The sequence below is a fragment of the Marmota flaviventris genome, chromosome 10 (assembly GCF_047511675.1).
Source record: "Marmota flaviventris isolate mMarFla1 chromosome 10, mMarFla1.hap1, whole genome shotgun sequence".
NCBI lineage: Eukaryota > Metazoa > Chordata > Mammalia > Rodentia > Sciuridae > Marmota > Marmota flaviventris.
The window spans coordinates 7,078,154-7,098,689 of NC_092507.1; the positions used below are offsets into that span (position 1 = coordinate 7,078,154).

Consider the following 20,536-nt stretch of genomic DNA (forward strand, 5'->3'; position numbering starts at 1 on the left):
TTACCCCTCCCTGCTGCCTTCCTTTTACATCATGGTTTTTGTGTCTTAAGAAACCTTTGCCTGTCCCAAGGTTGGAAAGACTTTGTCTTGTGCTTTCTTCTGCAGAGAAGTTTCACAGTGTTAGTTGGTTTTGTTTGCTTGTTTGTTTGTTTGTTTTTGTGGTGCTGGAGATATAACCCCGGGCCTAGACAGGTGCTCCTGCAGCATCAGTTCTTTAGGTCTGTGCTTCGTTCTGTTTCTTTTTCTGTATGATGTGAGGTGACACTTTGTATGGCTGTCCTGCTCAGTCAGTCAGCATCTTATGTTCAAAAGATGACCCTACTGAGTTACTTGTGTCTCTCTGGGTGTGTATGGTGGCGTGGTGCTGGGGTTGATCCCAGGGCCTGCATGTTGCTAGGTAGGTGCTCTACCACTGAGCTCCACCTCCAGCCTTTCTAAGTTTTATTTTGAGACAATGTCTCACTAAATTGCCCAGGCTGGCCTTAAACTTGGAATCCTCCTGCCTCAATCTCCAGAACAGCTGGGATTACAGGAGTATACTGTTACCATGCACGGCATTACGCACAGCTGTTACTTGTCTCTTATGAAACGTCAGTTGACCATAGATACGTGGGTCTGTTTCTAGACTTCTCTTTTTTAAAACTACCCGCCCCCAATAGAGGGATTGAACCCAGGGCCTCGTTTCATGCTAAATAAAACAACTAAGCTACATCCCCGGCCTTACTTTTTTTTAAATAAAGCTATTGAAGTATATTTTACATATCTTGAAATGCATTTATTTCAAGTATACAATTCAGTGATTCTTAGTAACTTTAGTGAATGGCGCACCGTTACTATAAATCAGTTTTAGAGCACTTTCACCCCCCAAGATCCTTCTGGCCCACTATTAATATTGTTCCTGCCTTGAGCCTCAGGTGACCTCTAATCTACTTCACATCACTAGTAAGTTACCTTCTCTGGGCATTTCAGGTAAATGGAGTCATTATTATAAGTTTTCGGCTTCTTTTTTTTTTAGTCGTTGATAGACCTTTATTTTATTTATCTATATGGGGTGTTGAGAATTGAACCCAGTGCCTCACACATGCCAGGCAAGTGCTCTACTGCTGAGCCCCAGCCCCAAGTTTTTGGCTTCTTAATGTAAGAATTTGGGGTTCATCCTTGTCATAGCAGGATCTGCACTTTGTTCCTATTACTGCTGAATGGCACTCCATGTGGGGACACACATCATTTTGCTTGTCTGTTCTCTAGATAGGTCAGCTCCTGTTTGTTCTGTTTTTATTCTGGAGCTGGGCATGGAGCCAGGCCTTGCCAAGCCATGCCAGGCTAGTGCTCTACCCTAAGCCACACCCAGCCCTGTCTCCTGTTTTGGCTAACACTGATAACTCTACTAAGAACATTGGTATGCAAGTCTCGTGTGCGCAAATGTGTTCTTTCCTTCTGGGTAGATGTCTAGGAGTGGAATTGCTGAATGTAGTAGTGTTTATATTTCTGGATCTTTGATTTTTTTTTTTTTTTTTCCTGATAGTTTGTCTGTGTATGGGGACAAAGGGGAGGTACTGGGGAAACAAAGGATATTTTGACTCTGAGCTACATCACCAGCCCTTCTTATTTTTCATTTTGAGACAGGTAGGTCCTCACTAAGTTGCTAAGGCTGTCCTTGAACTTGGAAATCTCCTGCCTCAGCCTCCTGAGCAGCAGGTATCACAGATGTGTAGCAACATGCCTATCTCTAATCAGCTTTTTTGAAGTTCAACTTACATAAATAAGATTCATCAATTTCAAATGTATAATTTGATAAGTTGTACGGATGAGTTGTACTTCATTTAATTGACATAATCAGCCCGCAATAACAATGTAGAAAACTTCTACTACCCTGGAAAGTTTCTTTGTGCCCCTTATCTCAGGCCCTTCACTCCACCCCTGGTTCTGTTAACTCAGCCTGTGACTCTGTCGCTGTGGTTCTGCCTTTTTCCAAACTTCATACAGGTGGAATCATCCAGCGTGGAGTCTTTGTGTTTGGTTTCTTAGCATGATGTTTTTGAGCGTGATCCCTGTTGAATGAACTACTTATATGTGTATAGTTCATTCCTTTTTATTGCTGAGTTGTATCCAGGGGTCAGCAAACTTTTTCTTCAAACAGGCCAGACGTCATGAGCCGCATGTGTGTGTGTCACGTATTCTCCTCTTCTTCTTCCTCCTCTTTCTCTTCTCTCCCTCCCCTCCTTCCTCTTCCTCCTCCTCTCCTTACAGTCCTTTCTTAGCTCAGGGCCATGTAAAAGCAAGCCGAGGTGGGAGTCAACCAGCTGGCCAGGTGGTTTGTCTGTTGACCAGTTGGTGGTCATCTGGGTTGTTCCCAGCTGACGGCTGTCATGGGGAAGCTGCTGGGAACACTGGAGTACAAGTCTTTGAGCACATCTGCTTTCCTTTCTCTTGGGTAAGTACCCAGGAGTGGACTGGCTTAGCCACATGTTAGGTTTGTATTTAACTTTATAAGAAACTGTCAAACTGTTTTCCCAATGGCTGTCCCGGTTTGCATTCCTATCAGCAATATGTGACGGCATCAGTTGATCCATCCTTTCCAGAGTCTGGGGTCATTGGTTTTGAAGTTTAGGCATTCTAACGTGTATGTAAAACAACCTTAGTGTACTTTTAATTTGCATTTCCCTAATGACTAATGATGTCAAGCATATTTCATTTTCTTACTGGTCATTTTTATATCCTTTGTGAAGTCTCTTACAATCTTTTGCCCATTAAACAACAACAAAAAGAAAACTTGTTTTTTATTGTTGAATTATCAGAACTTTTTATATATTATAGTTTATAAGTCCTTTATCAGGTTTGGTAGATATTTTCTATGACTTGTCTTTTAATTGTCTTGACAGTGTCTTTTGATTTTCAAAAGTTGTAAATTTAAGTGATGTTTATTTTATCATTTTTCCTTTTATGGTTCATGCTTTTTGTATTTTAAGATATCTGCCTGCTCTAAGATTACAAAGATTTCCTTCTGTATTTTCTTATAGAATCTTTTTTTAAAAATGTTTATTTTTTTACTTGTAGTTATACACAGTACCTTTATTTTATTTATTTTTTTTTATGTGCTGCTGAGGATCGAACCCAGGGCCTCAAACAGTGCTAGGCGAGCACTTTACTGCTGAGCCATAACCCCAGCCCTCTTATAGAATCTTTATAGTTTTCGATTTTTGTTTACATGTGTGATCTATCTTGTGTTAATTTTTGTATTTAATTTGTGAGGATCAAGGTTCATTTTTTTTCCCTCTGAATAGCCAGTTGTTTCAGCATAATTATTGCAGAGATTATCCTTTCCCCATAGAATACCTTGACCTCTTTGTTAGAAATCAGCCAGATAGGGCTGGGGTTGTAGCTCAGTGGTAGAGCACTTGCCTAACAAGTGTGAAGCACTGGGTTTGATCCTCAGAACCACATAAAAATAAATAAGTAAAATGAAAGTATTGTGTCCATCTACAACTAAAAAAAAAAAGAAAGAAAAGAAAACAGCCATATAAGCATAGGTGTATTTCTGGAGGCTTTCGAATTCCTTTTTTTTCTTTTTGATACTGAGAACTGAACTCAGTGGCACTTTACCACTGAGTCACATCCCCAGTCTACTTTGTTTTATTATTTTGAGACAAAGTCTCACTAAGTTGCTGAGGCTGGCCTCAGTCTTGGATCCTCCTATCTTAGCCTCCCCGGTTGTGGGGATCATAGGTGTGGGTCATGATGCTCAGTTCTGTGCTCTGCCTCAGGGTCGTCCGTCAGGCCTTCTTTTGAGCCTTGTTCCTGGCGGTGCTGGGGGCTGAGCCTAGGGCTCCCATGCCTGCTGGGCAGCGCTCACTCTCTTCACTGTTTGAGTTGTGTGGAGGGTTTGCTTGTTTTTTGCACTGGAGATTGATCCCAGGGACACTTTGCCACAGAGCTACATCCCCAGCCCCCAACCTTTTTCTTTTTCCTTTAGAATCGGGGAGGGTCTTGCTAAATTGCTGAGGCCTCAAATTTACAATCCTCCTGCCTCAATCTCCCAAATCACTGGGATTACAGAGTGTGCCAGTGTGCCACCGTGCCTAGCGGGGTTTTTGGATGAGGAGTCTTACTATGTTGCCCAGGCCAGCCTTGAACTCCTGGGCCAAGTGATCCTTCCGCTTCAGCCTCCTCCAGGAGTTTGTGTTTTATTCTGTACAGAGGGGAAAGAGATGCGCACTGCTCGGTGTCCTTCCTGCCTGGAGATGACACTGCAGGCAGCATTGTAGCCCATGAGAAATGGAAAGTGGGCTCTCACAGGGTGCACATATGGAGCCAGGCCTTGGCTTGGGCTGCCAGCCTCCCCAGGGGTGTGACAGTTGGCTGCCTTTGCCAGCTCCCTCTTCCCTGGAGAGCACTGTTCAGCAGGATGACTTGGTGACTTGGTGACGCCCACAGCGCTGTGCTGCAGATGAGACTTTCCTGGACCGTGGGCTTTCCGTGGCCCTGGCACTGCCAGCGCAGTGCTGCTGCGTTGGATGCATTGTTCCTGTCCCACGAGTGCGTTCTTGCTGATTTTGTCAGGTCTCCCCTGCTAATGAGAATTTTTTGATTGATAAGAGATATAGTTAAAGAAATTGAGCCATGTCGGTTTTGATACACCCCAGTGAATAGTTACGGAGCAGAGGTGCAGCTCCCCTGCCCCTGACACAGCTACTGACCATCATGGCCACCTAACCTGAGCCTCGGGGTGGGCAGACCTCCATGGAGACCGCCAGGGCTCAAAGGTGCTTCGTGGAGTCCCTGGAAATTGAAGGAAGGCCCCTTTCCCACAGCACTTTGTCCCCTGATCTTGTTGCAGCCCATGGTGTGACTCTCTGCTGTGTAGGATAGTGTTTGGTACCAGAGTCGACTGTCCGTTGTCCTTCATGAAAACACCAAGGAAGTGGTATTAGAGAGGAGCTGTGCCATTCTACCCATCAGCTGATCGAGCCCTCAGGGGAAGCACTGCAGACACAGGAGATGTCATTGTTCCTGGGTTCTTCATGGTTGGCAAAGCTCTGCCACCTTCAGTCAAGTGGTCTGTGCTTCATAAGCAGAAAAAAACATCAGGGAACCATCTGGCTGGAGAAGTGGCACTGGGCCCTCTGACCCCAGGTTCTTACCCCTTTTCTGCATGGTCTGCCTGATTGGCCAACATCAGGCCTGAGACTCTGAAGCTTTTAAAAAGCTCATTTATGCCCGGCACGGTGGCACACACCTGTAATCCCAGCAGCTTGGAAGGCTGAGGCAGGAAGATCATAAGTTTAAAGTAAACCTCAGCAACTAAGTGAGACCCTGTCTCAAAAACAAAGGGGTGGGGTAGGGAATGGGGATGTAGCTCAGTGCAGAAGCACCCCTGGGTTCAGTCCTCAGTAATACACGTACATACATGCGCATGCTGGACTCACTCAATCCACTTCTCTTCCTTCCCAACTGGAGCAGAAGAGTGACTGACCCTAGATTATGCCCTTGGACTTTTGGGAGCAGGGCGACAGAAGAGTCTGCTGTCCCAGGAGTCCTTGGTTTGGCTTCTGTGCAGGGTCTGCACTGGACTTGGGAAATACTGGCCCCAGAGTGCGCAGGGACAGGAATCCAGGTGCTGGGCTGGGGTGTGAGCTGGTTTGGGGCCACCAGAGTAATTTGCAGTGGCCCTGGTCTGTTGCCCTTGGAAGCCACACAATGGGTAAGAGTCATTTCCATCCAGGTCTTTCCTCTTTCTTCATTTTGCCACAAGAAGGAATTGTATCACACATCTCCAAAACGAGTAAAATGGCATTTCAGCTTCTTGTCTTTATAGACTCTCTGAACTTTAGGAAAGATCATTCTGGTCCCTTTTCATTAATAATGAAAACCAGGGGGCAATAAAATGTTCTTAACGTGAGCCCAGCAGGAACGGAGCAGCAGTGAGGGGTGAAGGGTGAGCTGCAGGAACCACAGGTGTTTCTCGGGCCTGGGGAGGGCAGAGCTCTGACGAGGTAGGCAGGTGTGCAGGGGCCCCAGCTCCTGGCTCCCCAAGATGCAGTGTCTGCTCAGCCTTGGCAGCTCAGAGTCCCCAGGAGAAGGCTGCACTGCGTGAGGTGCAGTGGATATGTTTGCAAAGCAGCAGAAGCATCTAGCAAACTTGGGCTTCTGGTCCAAATTTTTTTGTTTTGTTTTGTTTTGATGCTGGGGATTGGACTCAGGGCCTTGGGCTTACAAGAGAAGCACTCTACCAACTGAGCTATATCCCCAGCCCCTCTGATCAAGTTTTTAACCTGGTTCCAGCTAATTTCTTGTTATTTAGAGGGTACCTGAGAGTCAGTGGTGCATGATTACTGAATGCAAGCCCCATGGGAAGGGGTTCTTTCTGAGGCTTTTGGCCACATGATGGACATCCTGGGTGTGGATTAAAGTCCTCCCAAGTGTGGCTTTCTCTAGGGATGGCAAGGCCACTCTGCCCTTTTTCCTCCTGAAAATGAACTGGTACCAGATGTTGAATTTTGCATCTGGCGCACAGCAAAGCTGGCTAGAAGAGAAAGCAGACGACGAAGTAAAGATCCGAGTGGGACTCCAAGGCCCAGGTCTCAGGGTCAGGGTGAAAGATAGTCTACCTCTGAGGTCTCAGAGCTTCCTGTTTAACAAGAAGTGGTTTGTGTGGCGTGGGGATGTCTGCAACAGGGCGAAGCCACACTCTCCACTTTCCAAGATGGATTCTCAGACTTGAATACCTTGCTGGTGTCACATAGCCTAGAAAGGGATTAGAGATTGTCCTTAACACGAACCCCAGCATGCACAAAAAAGTAGATTGGTAAATTTACATGAACACAAAAAATGCCAGCATGCCATGAAAGAACCCAAAGAAATATGAACCAGAAGCTGTGTATGATTTGTGTCATAAAGGGCTAACATCCCTGCTGTATTACAGAAGTGCTGAGGGAGAGAAGTCAAGTAGAAAAGTGGAGAACACACAGTACACCAGAAAGGAAATGCTGTTGAAGAGACGCCCGGTCCTCACTCAAAATAAGATCAACGCAAGCTAGAACCAGAGCGAAGCACCGCTCTCCTTCTGCCACTGTCAGAAATGCGTGTTTGACGACACACTATGTCGGGCTGCCTGTGGGGAAACAGCACCGGGTGCGTGGCTGATGGGATGAGTCCGCTGAACACCATGGAGGCCATTTTGTAGGATTTCTCAAATGACAGAGGCCCATGCCTTTGACCCATGTCCTAGGAAGTCTTAGGCTTACAGAAGTCTTGTCTTATATGGGAGCTGACACGTGTGCACAGTCACTGATGAGTTAGGTGCCCCCAGCAGGGAACAGGTTAAATAGAATATTATAGAGCTGTAGGAAAAAAAGAAAATTGGAAAATAGGTGGGAAAGAGGAAAACCAAGTCACATCTGTGTTGTCTTATATGTGTGTCAAACTCTCTGGAAGGATAAACAAGAAACCATTCTCCATGACTGGTGGTGGTAGAGAGGGAGACCTTTCTCAGTAGACCTTTCTGGCTCCTGCTGTTGGACGTTGAAGCGGCGTGTGTGCTGCCTGACCAAAGAGGGGAAACAAAAAATGGGGGTTGAGGGCTGGGAAAGGCCACGTGTGGATTACAGTTTTGTAACAAGGTAAGGCTGAGCCATGTTGGGGAATCTCATGTGGAATCCATAGGTGGAGGACAGAGGGGACTGTGGTGGCTAAGGAGAGATTCTTGTCTGTCCCCTCTGTCTCTTGAGAGCCCAGCGGCCCGGGGAGGAGGGGGTTTCCCTCTTGCCCACTTAAAGGTCTCTGAGACTCGAATCCCCCTGCTAGGCTGCATGCTGGCCACCCTCCCTCCCTGTGCACTCACCTCCTGCCACTGAGCTTAAAAGAGGAGTCCTGTTCCTCTGCTTTGGTCATCAAACACCAGGAGGGACAGGTAACCTCTGAGAGCTGGCAAGCACGGGTGAGAGAGGTAGAAGCAGAAGCACTCAGGTGTCTAAAAGCACTCGGTGTCTCCAGGCAGCGCTGGCCGGGCAGTGGTGCTCCCTCTTAGAGTTTGGGGATGTTTCTCTTCCTTCCTCACCCTTTCTCAGATCACTCGGGGCCCCGCTTCCCTAGCACAGCAGCATGCATGGGGGTGCCCTCTGGTCAACTTCCCAGTGGCACTGCAGGCTCATTTCATGGCTGGCATGAAGCCTATGCCACCCAACATTCTGAGAACAGTAGCCCCTACCCCTCCTTTAATGACAGTCTCCTATGAGGAGGGAGGGTGTTTGCTAGGTGGCCTAGAGATAGCTGAGGGCGTTGGAGTGGACAGTGGTGCCTCATGGGATCAGATCATGAAAGCACTTTGTGAACTCTGTGTAGGGGAGTGCAGTCGGGAGATCTCTCCTGTGCACCTGGGATGTCCCTTGGGAGCTGTGGGGACTCGGATGTGCTAGGCCCCATTTTTCCATAGGGGAGGACTCCCAGTGGACGTCTGAAACTGTAGGTAAGACTGAACCTTCTGTATACAGTTTTTCCCCCATACATTCATATCTATGATAAAGTTTAATTTATAAGTTAGGCACAGTAAGATGAACAATAATGAAATAGCACAATTATAACAATATGTTATAATAAAAATTATCTGAATGTGTTCTCTCTTAAAATAATTGTGTCGTACCATTGATTTTAGCAAGCTCAGCATATGATTATTTTTCTTTCTGTATTGAGAACTTTTGCCACTAAAGGTTTTTCTTTGGCATATCCAGATTGCCAGCCTCACTGCTTTTATGTTTTGGAGCCATTGTTGAGTTACATGGGGGTGACTTGAACGTAACCACTGTGACCGTGAGACGGCCGTCTGATAACCGAGATGGCTAAGTGACTAAAGGGCAGGTAGCACATTCAGCATGGCTGTGATGGACAGAGTTGTGATCCACAAGCTAGGTGGGACAGGGCGGGACAGCTGAGGTTTCACCATGCTACTCAGAATGGTATGCAATTCAAATCTTGGGAATTGGGGGTTTTTTTGGAATTGTTCGTTTACTATTTTTGGACTACAGTTGACCACAGGTAACTGAAAGGGACGCTGCAGGTAACGGGGGCCCGCTGCAGGTAACGGGGGCCCGGGGGGTGTTGATCTAAAGGGAATTGGTTCAGGAACCAGTTCCTCAACAACAGCAGCAAATTCTTCTGAGATGGCTCCCAACTCCATTCCTTGGCCTCCATCCTAGCCCAGACCCTCTTTGCCTTTGTGTGTCCTTGCAGAGTTCTCCCCAGCTTTCATGCTTCCGGGACTCCACTTCTGCCTTGTCCTCAGAGCCACCCACGCTGCTGTCCTAGAGCAGATCCCATCACGACACTCACCCAGATCCTGCAGTGTCTCCCCCCTGCTGGTGAAATGGTGTTCAGACTCCTGGGCCCTGTCTTTTCCTTCCCACCCGCAGGTAGACTTGACTCCCTGTGTTCTCCTGGACACTCTTCCTGCAGTTCTTTTGACCAGAGCATCTCTTCTCCCCTGCTGAGGCCCAGGTGCTCATCAGGTCCACACTGACCCACTTTCTTTACTTGATGCCTGTTTTTCCCTTGTCCCCAGAACCACAGGTCTTGGTCTTTACCTCCTCCAAGACCCTGCTGACCCCTGGTCTCTTCCCCCCGCTACCCCCACAGGCACATGCCCTGGATAGGCTCTGTCACTCTGTGAAGTTGTCTTGCTCCGTCCTTCAGAGACTTGTGTCTTCTGTCTTTTCTCCCCAGCTCCATGTGAGAGCAGAGCAGGGAGGTCACCTTGGTCTGTGGTGCCCTCGATGATCTTTCTCTGGAGTAGGGCGTCTGCACATGTGGTTCTGTACACCGGGGTGTGTTCACGCCATCCTCACAGGGCCCTGCCTCCTGGCTCCATGCTGGTCACTCAGCTCACTGCTGCTGCATACCTCTGCCCAGCATGCACAGCTGAGGCCAGATGACTAGCTGTCTCTGCTGTCCCCAGTGAGGCAGATGGTTCGGAAAGCCTGGGAAGAGAAGGGGACAGAGCTGAACTGATACTTCTGACAGTCACAGCTGTGTACCCCACTTGCCCATCTGCTGAGTCACACACTTGCCTCTCCCCAGGGAAGGATGCTGGGTGTCCCCCCTGACTCTGCCTCCTTTCTCCCACTATCAGGCCCTGTAGGTTCCCGGTGGCGAGATTATGGTGCGTTGGCCATCATCATGGCGGGAATTGCATTTGGCTTTCATCAGCTGTACAAGGTAAGTTGTCTTCCCAGAGGCTACAGGTGCTCTACCTGCTGCCCTGGCAGTCAGCTCCCCTCTCCCAGCTCTTGGTTTACCTCCTGCACAGAGGTGCTGTCCTCGGGGTGCTGCAGGCGCAGGAGGGAATGCGCACCCAGGCCTGGCAGGCACAAGCCCCTCCTCTCCTGCTCCACTCCTGAGTCTCTACTCACAGGGTGACCTTGAGGTCTGTCCCTTGCAGTCTGGGTCGGGCACTTAGAATGGTGCCTGATGTGTAATTTGTGAGGGATAAATTAAGAGCATGGACGCTGGGGGCCATCTGCCTGTGTTAAACCCTGGCTCTGCCCTGAGAAACTGACCACAGGCTCATCTGTAAAATTAGGATAAAACAGATGGTCCCCAACTTACGATAGTCACCTTTACAATGGTGCAGAAGCACACCCATTGCAACCCTTGCTGTGTACCTTCAGTGCAATATTCAGTAAATCACACGAGATTGTCAACATCTTATTGTAAGAGAGACTGTTAGACGATTTTACCCACCGTCAGCTGATGTGCATGTTTTAGGCACGTTGAAGGTAGCCTGGGAGATGAGGTGTATTGCATCATTGTTGATGTCCAGTGCTTCATTGTGACATGACTCCCTCTCCTCATCATTGAGGAGCAGCTGCAGTACCTGCTTCGTGAGATTGTAATGAAGAGCACAGGAAAGTGCTGAGACAAGCGGCTGACTCACTGGAAGCACCCCAAACTCCGTTGTTCTACCTTAGTATTTAAAGCCAGGTTGGGGAACCTCAATGTAGCCATGTTCGTGGGATTGCCTTCTCTTCCAGGGAATGTATAACGTAGGATTCCTCAGGACTCATAAGCAGAGTTGATTGCTTACCACAGAACCTAGGCACCAAGCAAACATTTACTTTGTTGACACCAGTGAAAAGGCCCACCTTGGATCTGAGGAAATGAGTCTTTTCTAGAAGGTGAAGAGCCAGGTTGGGTCTCAGGTCCAAGATCTGCTCAACCTGGAGGCCACCCAGGGCCTGAATGAATTCCAGACTCACCATTGTAACTTTTAGCAAGTGAAATACATTTAAACCTTGCATCCTGGGATTCTTAGTTTGGGGCTTAATACAAAAGCTAATGGCAGAGTTATAGCAGAATAACATTTTTTCAGTGGAACATCTGTTGCTGTAGTTGGAAATTGCCATGTAGAAATCCGGAAGCAACTTCTTAGCAAAGGAAACAATCAGTAACGTGATGAGAGAGCCTGCAGAATGGGAAAAAAATCTTTATCACACACACCTCAGATAGAACACTAGTCTCCAGGATATATAAAGAACTCAAAAAACTTAACACACACACACAAAAACAACAAACTGAATAACCCAATCAGTTCAGCTAAGAAACTGCACAGACACTTTTAGAGAAGACGAAATACAATCCATCAACAAACATATGAAAAAATGTTCATCATCTCTAGCAATTAGAGACATGCAAATCAAAACTACTCTTAAGATTTCATCTCACTCCAGTCAGAATGGCAGCTGTCAAGAATACAAACAATAATAAGTGTTGGTGAGGGTGTGGGGGAAAAGGTATGCAACATAGTTGGTGGTGCTGCAAATTGGTGCAACCACTATGGAAAAGCCATATGAAGATTCCTCAGAAAACTTGGAATGGATCCACCATTTGACCCACCTATCCCACTCCTTGGTTTATACCCAAAGGACTTAAAATCAGCCTACTGTAGTGACTCAGGCACATTAATGTTTATAGCAGCTCAGTTCACAGTAGCTTAACTATGGAACCAACCTAAATGCCTTCAACAGATGAATGGATAAAGAAAATGTGGTACATATATACAATGGAATATTACTCAGCCTTAAGGAAGAATGAGATGATAACATTTGCAGGTAAATGGATGGAACTAGAGAATATCATGCTAAATGAAATAAGCCAATTCCCCAAAAAACGAGAGCTGAATGTTTTCTCTGATAAGCACATGCTGATTCATAGTGGGGGTGGGGGGATAGAGAAGAACGAAGGAACTTTGGTTTGTGTAGGGGGGAGTGAGAGGAGAGGAGTGGAGTTGTGGGGCTAGGAAGGACAGTAAAAGGAGACAGACATTATTACCGTGTATATATGCACGATTACACTGGAGGAGTGACTCTGCACCGTGGACAGCCAGAGGAAGGAGAAGTTGTGCTCCATTTGTGTACAGTGTGTCAAATGCATTCTGCTGTCAAATAGATTAATTAATTTTAAAAAATCTGGAAGCAAAATGTTCTGGATCCTAGGACTCCCTCCTCTGAGTGGATACCCACCCGTTTCTTGTGTGTGGACGGCTTCTTCCAAATCACTGGCACAGATTAGGCACCAGGAAGGATAATATGACAACACACAGCTTTCCAATGAGTGCCTCGGCCCTGTGAGCCCCACAGGCTCAGGCCACAGGCCACAGCGCAGGCCCTGAGAGGAGCAGGAAGCACAGCCCCTTGGTGTAGGTGCACCAGAGGGCTGCTGTCCGTTTCCGCAGAGCTCGGGCTCTCACCTGTTTGGTTTTTTTTTTTTTTTTTCCTTTTGGTTTGGTTTTTAAATTTTTTTTTAAAGTTGTAGGTGGACAGAATGCCTTTATTTTATTTGTTTATTTTTATGAGGTACTGAGGATCAAACCCAGTGCCTCACGCATGCTAGGCAAGCTTTCTGCCTCTGAGCTATATAGCTCCAGCCCCTCTCACCTGCTTTATAAAAGAAGAAAGACATTGAAATGTCGGTCACAATGGTGACTGAAGAATTTGTGGAACAGAGCTGGGCGCAGTGGCAAACACCTATAATCCCAGCAACGTGGGAGGCTGAGGCAGGAGGATTGCAAGTTCAAGGCCAGCCTCAACAATTTTAGCAAGGCCCTAAGCAACTTAAAATTCAAAAGAAATCTCAAAATTCAAAAGAAAGCGCTGGGGATGTGTTTCAGTGGTACAGCACCTCTGTATTCAATCCCCAGTACTAAAAAAGAAAAAAATAAAGAATTTCTAGAATATTTGTTGATAGTTTTTTTAAATTAAAAAAAGAGGGGCTGGGGTTGTGGCTCAGTGGTAGAGTGCCTGCCTCACATGTGTGAGGCACTGGGTTCAATTCTCAGCACCGCATATACATAAATGAATAAAATAAAAGTTCATCAACACTAAAAAATATTTTTTAAAAAATTAAAAGAAGAAAAAAGAAAGTGGGAAAAAGCCACCCTCTTGCTGCACACATGCATAAGACTTAGGCCGAACAGGGCATGTGCCTCTTGTCACTTCTGACCTCAGAAATGGAGCCCATAGTTGTTTACATGTGTGAGAGTTTCTTGACTTTTATACTTAGGGAATTTTCCACCTGCAGCGTCAGACTACATTTGATGAGTTTTAGCTCAGTTGTGAGTAATAACTCACAGGGTGGCTGAAAAGCACTTTGCAAAATAGAAAATGCTTCTACACTTAAGCTGAATGATGGTCTTCACTTAGGAGTCACTCCTGAAATGAGCTCTCCCACAAACCCCCTGTGAAGGGCCTTCTCCTTCCCCATACAGAAGCCTTAATGGAGAAGTTTCCATCTTTTTTCCCCATCTGGGGCCCAAATAGACTAAGAAACAAAGTACCCTTGTGTGGCCCAGCCAGGCCCACGCCGCGTGAGCTCTAGCACCCTCCTTTTCAAGTTGCACTGGGTCTCGCTCCCCTCAAATAGGGGGCCTCGTGTGCTGGCCCCTTGTCTTGTGGGTCGAAGGACATTCGCCTCATCCTGCTGTCCAGTGGCCTGCTGCCTGCCTCCGCCCTTCCACACCCCTGTTCCAAGCCTTGCAGCAAGGTGTCCAGCTATGCCCTCGAGGGCCTTCTTCCAGTGCTCGGAGGACTGGGTGTTCAGGGTTCTTATTTGGTGGCATCACAGTCGCCAGGTGCAGCTTACCCCCTGGGGTACCTGTGAGAAGTGAGTTGTTTGTCTCTGAAGGAGGCTGCTTCTGAGGATTCAGCCTTGGTTTAGCAAAGACCAAGTGATCTCGGGAGACCACGGTATCATCCCCTACTAAAAACCAGGGCCCTGAAGTCTGCAGCTGATTTCCCTTTAGTTTCTTGAGTAAGTTTTTATTCATTTAATTTTAATAATTTGTTTTGAAGGGTGAAACAGGAGGCTGCCAACAGCATTGTTTTCCTATATATCCTTCCACATTTTCATCTTACAACTGTTAAAGTAGAATTTAAAGTTTTTGTCATGAAAATATGACATCACTAATAAAAGTTTCCTATCACAGCAGACCAAACTGGTTTTCCTGGGGCCAGGTTGCAGCTGTGTGGTGGAGCTTGCCCGACAGGTGCCAGACCCTGGGTTCTGTCCCCAGCGCACACGCATGTGCACATGCACACTGGCTTTCTTCATCCCTGTTCTCTCCCGATCCTTGTCCTTATTCAGACAGAATTTTAGATGGTTATAATCGCAGTCTTGTAACTTTTTCAAGTATTTTGTTCGCTTATGGATGTGCCAGGGTTCCCCAAACCTGGGGAGGACGAGGGAAAGTTGGGTGGCGGGATTTGAGAGACGGATGTCAGGTACCTGTGTGCACACCGCTCCCGCCCCTCTGCTTCTTGCAGAAGTACCTGCTGCCCCTCATCCTGGGCGGCCGCGAGGACAGGAAGCAGCTGGAGAGGATGGCGGCGAGTCTCTCTGAGCTGAGTGGCAGCGTGGCCCAGACAGGTAAAGATTAATGACTCCATCAAGTCACCCCTCAAAGCCTTCTCCACGCAGCCCCTTCGCGGCCCCTCCCCTCTCCCTCCGTCTCCACTTTATGTGGTGACTTCATTTATCTGCTCTGAGAATCTGTTCACATTTGCAAATGAAGCCGCCGTCATTTCGGTTTAATTTGAAATTGCTTGTTTACTGTCGGCGCGGCCTCAATTAATTATGTTTTTACGGAAAGGCTCCCAACCTCAGAATATTAATAAGGGGAATAAAATGACAGCCTTTCTAAGGGCTGTAAAGTTCATTTTTAATTTCTGCTTCTATGAGGTTTTCAGGGGGGTTTTCACTGATTTCCCCCCTTCCCTCTAAGAGTCCACGGCAGGGTCAGGAGAGTCTGTAATTACTGTGGCTCCTGGGACCCCGGCCACCTCCTCTGTTATCGACTCCACAGGGCTGGCGTTCATTACCCGCTGCCCCAGCGATGGCCCAGATTAGCTGGGACCTGTCGCGCCAGAGGTGGCTCTGCTCCGTTATAAGCTTGTTTACCAGGTGGAGCTCTGCATCTCAAACCCCGAGGCAGGCGGGAGCCTCCTGTCCGGGTAGCCCATGTCCCTCAGGGGCACCTTCGTGAAATCCTCAGAAGTCTGTAGCACGTATCTGTCACACTGGCATTTGCTCCTAGGAGGGTGATGCGGTGATACCTGGTCCCAGGGGCCATGTGACAGTGGGGTCTAGGCAGACAGCCTCAGGGTGGGAGTAGGATAGGAAGGCGCACTGGAGACAGGGTCCGCAGTTTCAGTCCTCCTGGATGTGGCGGAAGCCTGAGCCTCGGCCTTCCCAGGCTGGACACGCCCTGAGCTCCCAAGGACACGGCTAGGCCCATGAGATGAGTGAGGCAGTGAGAGGGGCCGGGAGAGCCAGGACGGCGCAGCCGGGCGTGATTAGAGGGAGAGGCTGGACCGGTGTGCTGTTGACCACGGACAAGCACACGGTAGAAAGACACAGTGGAAATCCGGAGGGCAGGTCCAGCGCAGGTGGGTTTCCAGGGCGCAGATGAGTCATCGGAGGTGAGGGGGCAGGGCCTGCAGATAAATGAACCGAAGCAGAAATAGGGGCTGCCCATAGGCATGGGGACTGAGGAGAGAGTCTGTGGGCACCACCTCACCAGACACCACACTCTCTTCCCCAGTGACTCAGGTACAGACGACACTGGCCTCTGTCCAGGAGCTGCTGAGGCAGCAGCAGCAGAAGGTCCAGGAGCTGGCCCACGAGCTCGCCACCGCCAAGGTACTTACCTCTGGGCCCTGGGTTCCCCCAGGCCCTGTCTGTCCTGTCCAGCTCTTCGCCCTGGTCCTTGTGCCCCAGGTCTGGATGTTGTCTTCCAAGGTCTGAATGTCCTTCACCTGCCATCTGCTGTCTAACCTTTCCTGTGGAAAAGGGAGGCATCACCGTACACTTGGATGGCAGTTACCCATTGAGGCCACCCTTCCTGTCACCTCCCAACAGGAGGAGGGAAGAAAGCTGCCCTTTTCTCTGTGACCTCTGATGACAGCCACACCCCCACAGCTCTGGGCGCCATCATCGTAGGTGCCTGTAGTTGGGCTGCAAGTCACAGGGAGAATATGAGGGGACAGAAGGGAGAAGTGTGCAGTTTCCCAGCAACCCCTGTGCCCGCCCCAGGTGCATGGGCTAACCTTGCCTCAAGTACGTGGGCTTGGGTGATCCCAGTGGAATGGGAACCACCCAGGATCGACTGAGGAAGTTTTCCATGCCTTATTGCCCAAATCTGCAGCAGTCTGGGCAGTATCAGACTGAGGGATCCATCTGCTGGGTTAGAATCCTCACTTTCCTACTTGCTAGCTGTGGGACCACAGGCAAGCTACTTAACTTCTCTGAGTCTTCCTCATGTATACAATGGAGCTATGATGGTTCCTGCTTTGCTGGATTGTGGATGTGCTTAGAATGTTGCCTGACTTTGGTCAGGTCTCAGGGTTGCAGGCCCTGGTTTTCATGGGTGTATGATAGCATCATCATGGCTTAGGCAGACAGGGCCCAGGAGACAGTGGTCCCGTGGCTCCATAATGTCCTCTAAAGGATTTTACCCAGTCTGTTCTGCTAAGGGAAGACACCTTCAATGCACTAGATTGCAAAACCAGGAAAGTGGATCACTTCCTGCTTCTGATAGAGTCTGAGGTGCCTCTTGTGAAGACCCAAGAACCCCTTCCCGATGTCTCTCCCACACCCAGGTGTTGCCTCACCCCCTCCTCAGGTGGCTGCAGCCCCTGTGGGTCCCTGTGGCAGCAGCCTTCACCCCACTTGGTTATCTTTTGGATCAGTGGCCTGTCAGTGGCCAGCAGCCATTCTGGAAACTGGGAAATTGCTTTCAGACCTTAAACATTAAGATTAAGACCACGTGTTGAATTTGAAGGCGGGTGGGGTGGGCTTTTCCTGGTGGCTGAGATGGCCCCATAGAACTCCTCCGCTTGCTGTTCTCAAGCCCCTCCCCCTCCAGGCTTCTGTCCCCCTCTTGGTGATGAAGTGGGGTTCTCCAGCCTGGCATCTAAACACATGTGAGGACTTTGGTTACCCCATAAACCAAAGACTCAGAGCTGTGTTTTCTCAGCTGTGATGTAAGTTTTTATATCTGGCTTCCAAACTCCTACTGGAGCACTGTAAAAAATTAAAAAGAAGAGCTTTAAGTAATTAAAAAAACCTACATAAAACTGAAGGCTGCGAGTTTTCGACAACTGTTTTTTAAAGAGATTGGCTAAAAAGCCCCAGATGTCAGATTTTATTTCTGAATCCTGGCATCTGGCAGCACATGCGTTTGGTAATCGGAGTCCTGTGCAGGCCGGGAGTGGAAGTCGCTCCTGCTTGATGGGCTGCTGTAGCTTCCAGGGCGCGGAGGAGCTCATCAGCAGCTTCTGTGCCCTCGTCATCTGCTGATCTGGAGTGGGGACCCTGCAGGGTTGTGTGTGAGGGTGGCAGACATGGGCCCGCATTCTCCTGGACTGCAGGTTTCCTTCCCCCTGGGCGGCCTCAGCTGGGTGGGCCTGCAGTCGCCACTGTGCATTGGGGAAAGAGCCAGGCTCACCCCATCTGGAGGCAGCCTCCGGCTCAGGGAGGCAGGCACTTGAGCTGAGGCCTCCTGGCCGGGGTGAACCACTATATACCCAACACACTCACCCCGGCGGCTTGGCCACCCGCAGCTCCCATGCGGGGTGGTGGGATTGGCTCTCCTCTTGTCCATCTGTCCTGACAGGATTTGCCAAAAGCCATGTGCAGCAGCCCTGTGTGAAGGAGGTTCTGTCCTGGCCCTGGGGAAGGGCAGCTCAGAGCCCAGGGGCTGTTCTCTTCTCTGCTCTGCAACCAGAGTCATCCCAAAGAAGGGATGTGATTGGGTAGCATGACCTGCAGGTGGCTTTGCAGACAGGGAGGAGCAGTCCTGGGATGTCCTCTGGCCCCCAGGGCCCTCTAGAGACCAGACATCACCTAGCAGGAGCAGGAGGTCCCCAGCAGCCCCAAGCAGCCCAGCATGTGGTGAAGCCTGTCCTCCAGGCTGCAGGAGTGGCCCGCAAGGGTTGAGGTGCCCCAGCCTCTCTGATGCCCGGTGTGGCTTCCAGGCTCAGGAACACCAGTTTTGAGGCCACCCCGGCTGAGCCCCTTGCTCACTTCCAAGGGGCATTTCTTTTGGAAGGAGTGGGATTTAGTTTTTATTGTTCTTTTGTTTTAATGAGCATTTCAAACACAGAAGGGAGGGCATTGCTCACTCCAGCAGACCCCTGCCCGTCCTCCAGGTGTCACCCCTCCTTTCAGATACCACAGCGAGTCTCCCTGAAAGATGAGAGCTCACGCATCACGTCACTTTACAAACCCACAGTACCACGGTGCTGCCTGTCCTGTGCCCTTAGACACCCAGAGCCCAGGGAGTGTGGTTTTGAAGGGAGTCGCCTCCGGCAGTGCCAGGCCCTTCACGCAGGATCGCCAGGCTGTGGCCAGATAAAATGTGCCAGCTGCTATTGCCTTCAGGGTGCTCCTAAGCCACACCTTGCCCACTCGGGTGGCATGGGGGTGCCACTCTGACCTGCATCTCCTGTGTCTTGACTTTCAGGCCACCACATCCACCAACTGGATCCTGGAGTCCCAGAATATCAACGAACTCAAGTCGGAAATTAACTCCTTAAAAGGGCTTCTTTTAAATCGGTAGGCGAGAAGGCTCAGGTTCCACCTTATCTAGGTCCCTGCTTGGGACAGCAAGCAGGAGAGACCTCCTGGGCTGGCCTCGCAGCAGTGGGGAGCTCAGGGCTCCCCCGGGGCTCCCCAGGCAGCTTCTGACTGAGCTGTGGGATTCTGGCACTGAGTGCGGAGACCTGGGAGCTTCTGCTTCCCTCCCCAGAGCCCTTCTCCCTCCAGGCTGACAGTCGGCGGCACCCACAACGGTTTTGAAATAGCAGCGGCTCTCTGGACCTCTCAGGCGAGGAGCAGTGGGCACTCCCGCTCGGTTCCTCCTGAAGCAGGGGCTCCTAGAGGCAGGCTACCCCTCCCCCTTCCTGAGCCCAGACAACCTCAGTGACAGCTTTGCCCAGAGAAAGTCCCAGTGAGGGCCACTTAGTTCGAGGAGCTCTCCACGGGCAGAACAGTCCTCGCCTCCCTCCACCTTCCCTGGTATTCCTGTGCTGTCCCTCCACAGGGCAGCCCTGATGGTAAGGTGACCAGCTTTTCCTGGTTTGCCCAGGCCTGACCTGATCTTAAAGCTGGAAGTCCAGTGTCCCAGGAGCCTCTTTGTCCTGGGAAACCAGGAAGAGTGGTCATCCCACACAAGCGGCACCCTGGCAGCCCTTATCTGGATGCTGTCCTTCCTCTGCTGGACTTGGGGTTCAGTGGCGCCCAATGTGGGACCTTCATAGGGATCAGGGATGGAGGGTGTAGGGATTGGGTAGCCAGAGACCTCATTTTCAAACACGCCCGCCCTGTGTTCCCTGAGGAAGAGAACATGTCCTCAGAACAGGTGAGGGGCCCGGGGGCCCGAGGGTGATTAGTAGAAGAGATCTTTCCTGACCTTGGTGGTGGAGAGACCAGGCAGTTGGGGAACTTTGAGCAGGTGGAGTTCCTCACTGGCTTTGTGCCGCTGAGGCTAGTGAAGGCTGGGGTGTGCGCCCCTGAGGTGGAGGCTGTTTCTGCGGCCAGTGCTGGCTGCCCAGAGTGGGAACAGGGCTTTGTCCCCTGGGTCCCTACAGGGATGGGCCTGCAAGTCACAGATCTTCACTTCCAAGCAGTTGCCAAGCAGGCCTGGCCTCCCGGGTCCCCCCTGGAATGGGATTTGGTCTGGGCTGGCTGCTGGCCCAGGGCCTAGAAGGGAACACGGAAGCAGAAAGGGAAACCTGTCTGTTCCCTGTCACTTGGGCTCAGAGGCTTTCTACCAACGTGCACCAAGTTACCTCTTGATGCTGATGTCTGAGCCTCGGCCAGTGGCCACCTTCTGCCCAGGCCATAGACAAGTTAGTGTCGAGGTCCGTGTGTCCCGAGCCCTTGCAGCGCCTGCTTCCTTCCTTTGCTGCCTCTGGGGTGGAGGCAGGGCACTGCTGGGTCAGGAGCTCGACAGCCTCACTCTAGGCAGGGGAGGCCCCAGAGCCCCCAGTGC

At 49.7% G+C, this 20,536-nt stretch overlaps 1 protein-coding gene across 2 annotated transcripts in view; it reads left to right on the forward strand.

The window, feature by feature from the left end:
* Pex14 (peroxisomal biogenesis factor 14) overlaps positions 1-20,536 on the forward strand; it is a 195,168-nt gene that overhangs the window by 173,148 nt on the left and 1,484 nt on the right. For both annotated transcript variants that reach the window (XM_071617342.1, XM_027947594.2), the window contains exons 5-8: positions 10,121-10,206; positions 14,808-14,910; positions 16,085-16,182; positions 19,007-19,098. In XM_071617342.1, coding sequence (XP_071473443.1) covers positions 10,121-10,206; positions 14,808-14,910; positions 16,085-16,182; positions 19,007-19,098 — 379 coding nt within the window. The remainder of the gene's footprint in view (positions 1-10,120; positions 10,207-14,807; positions 14,911-16,084; positions 16,183-19,006; positions 19,099-20,536) is intronic.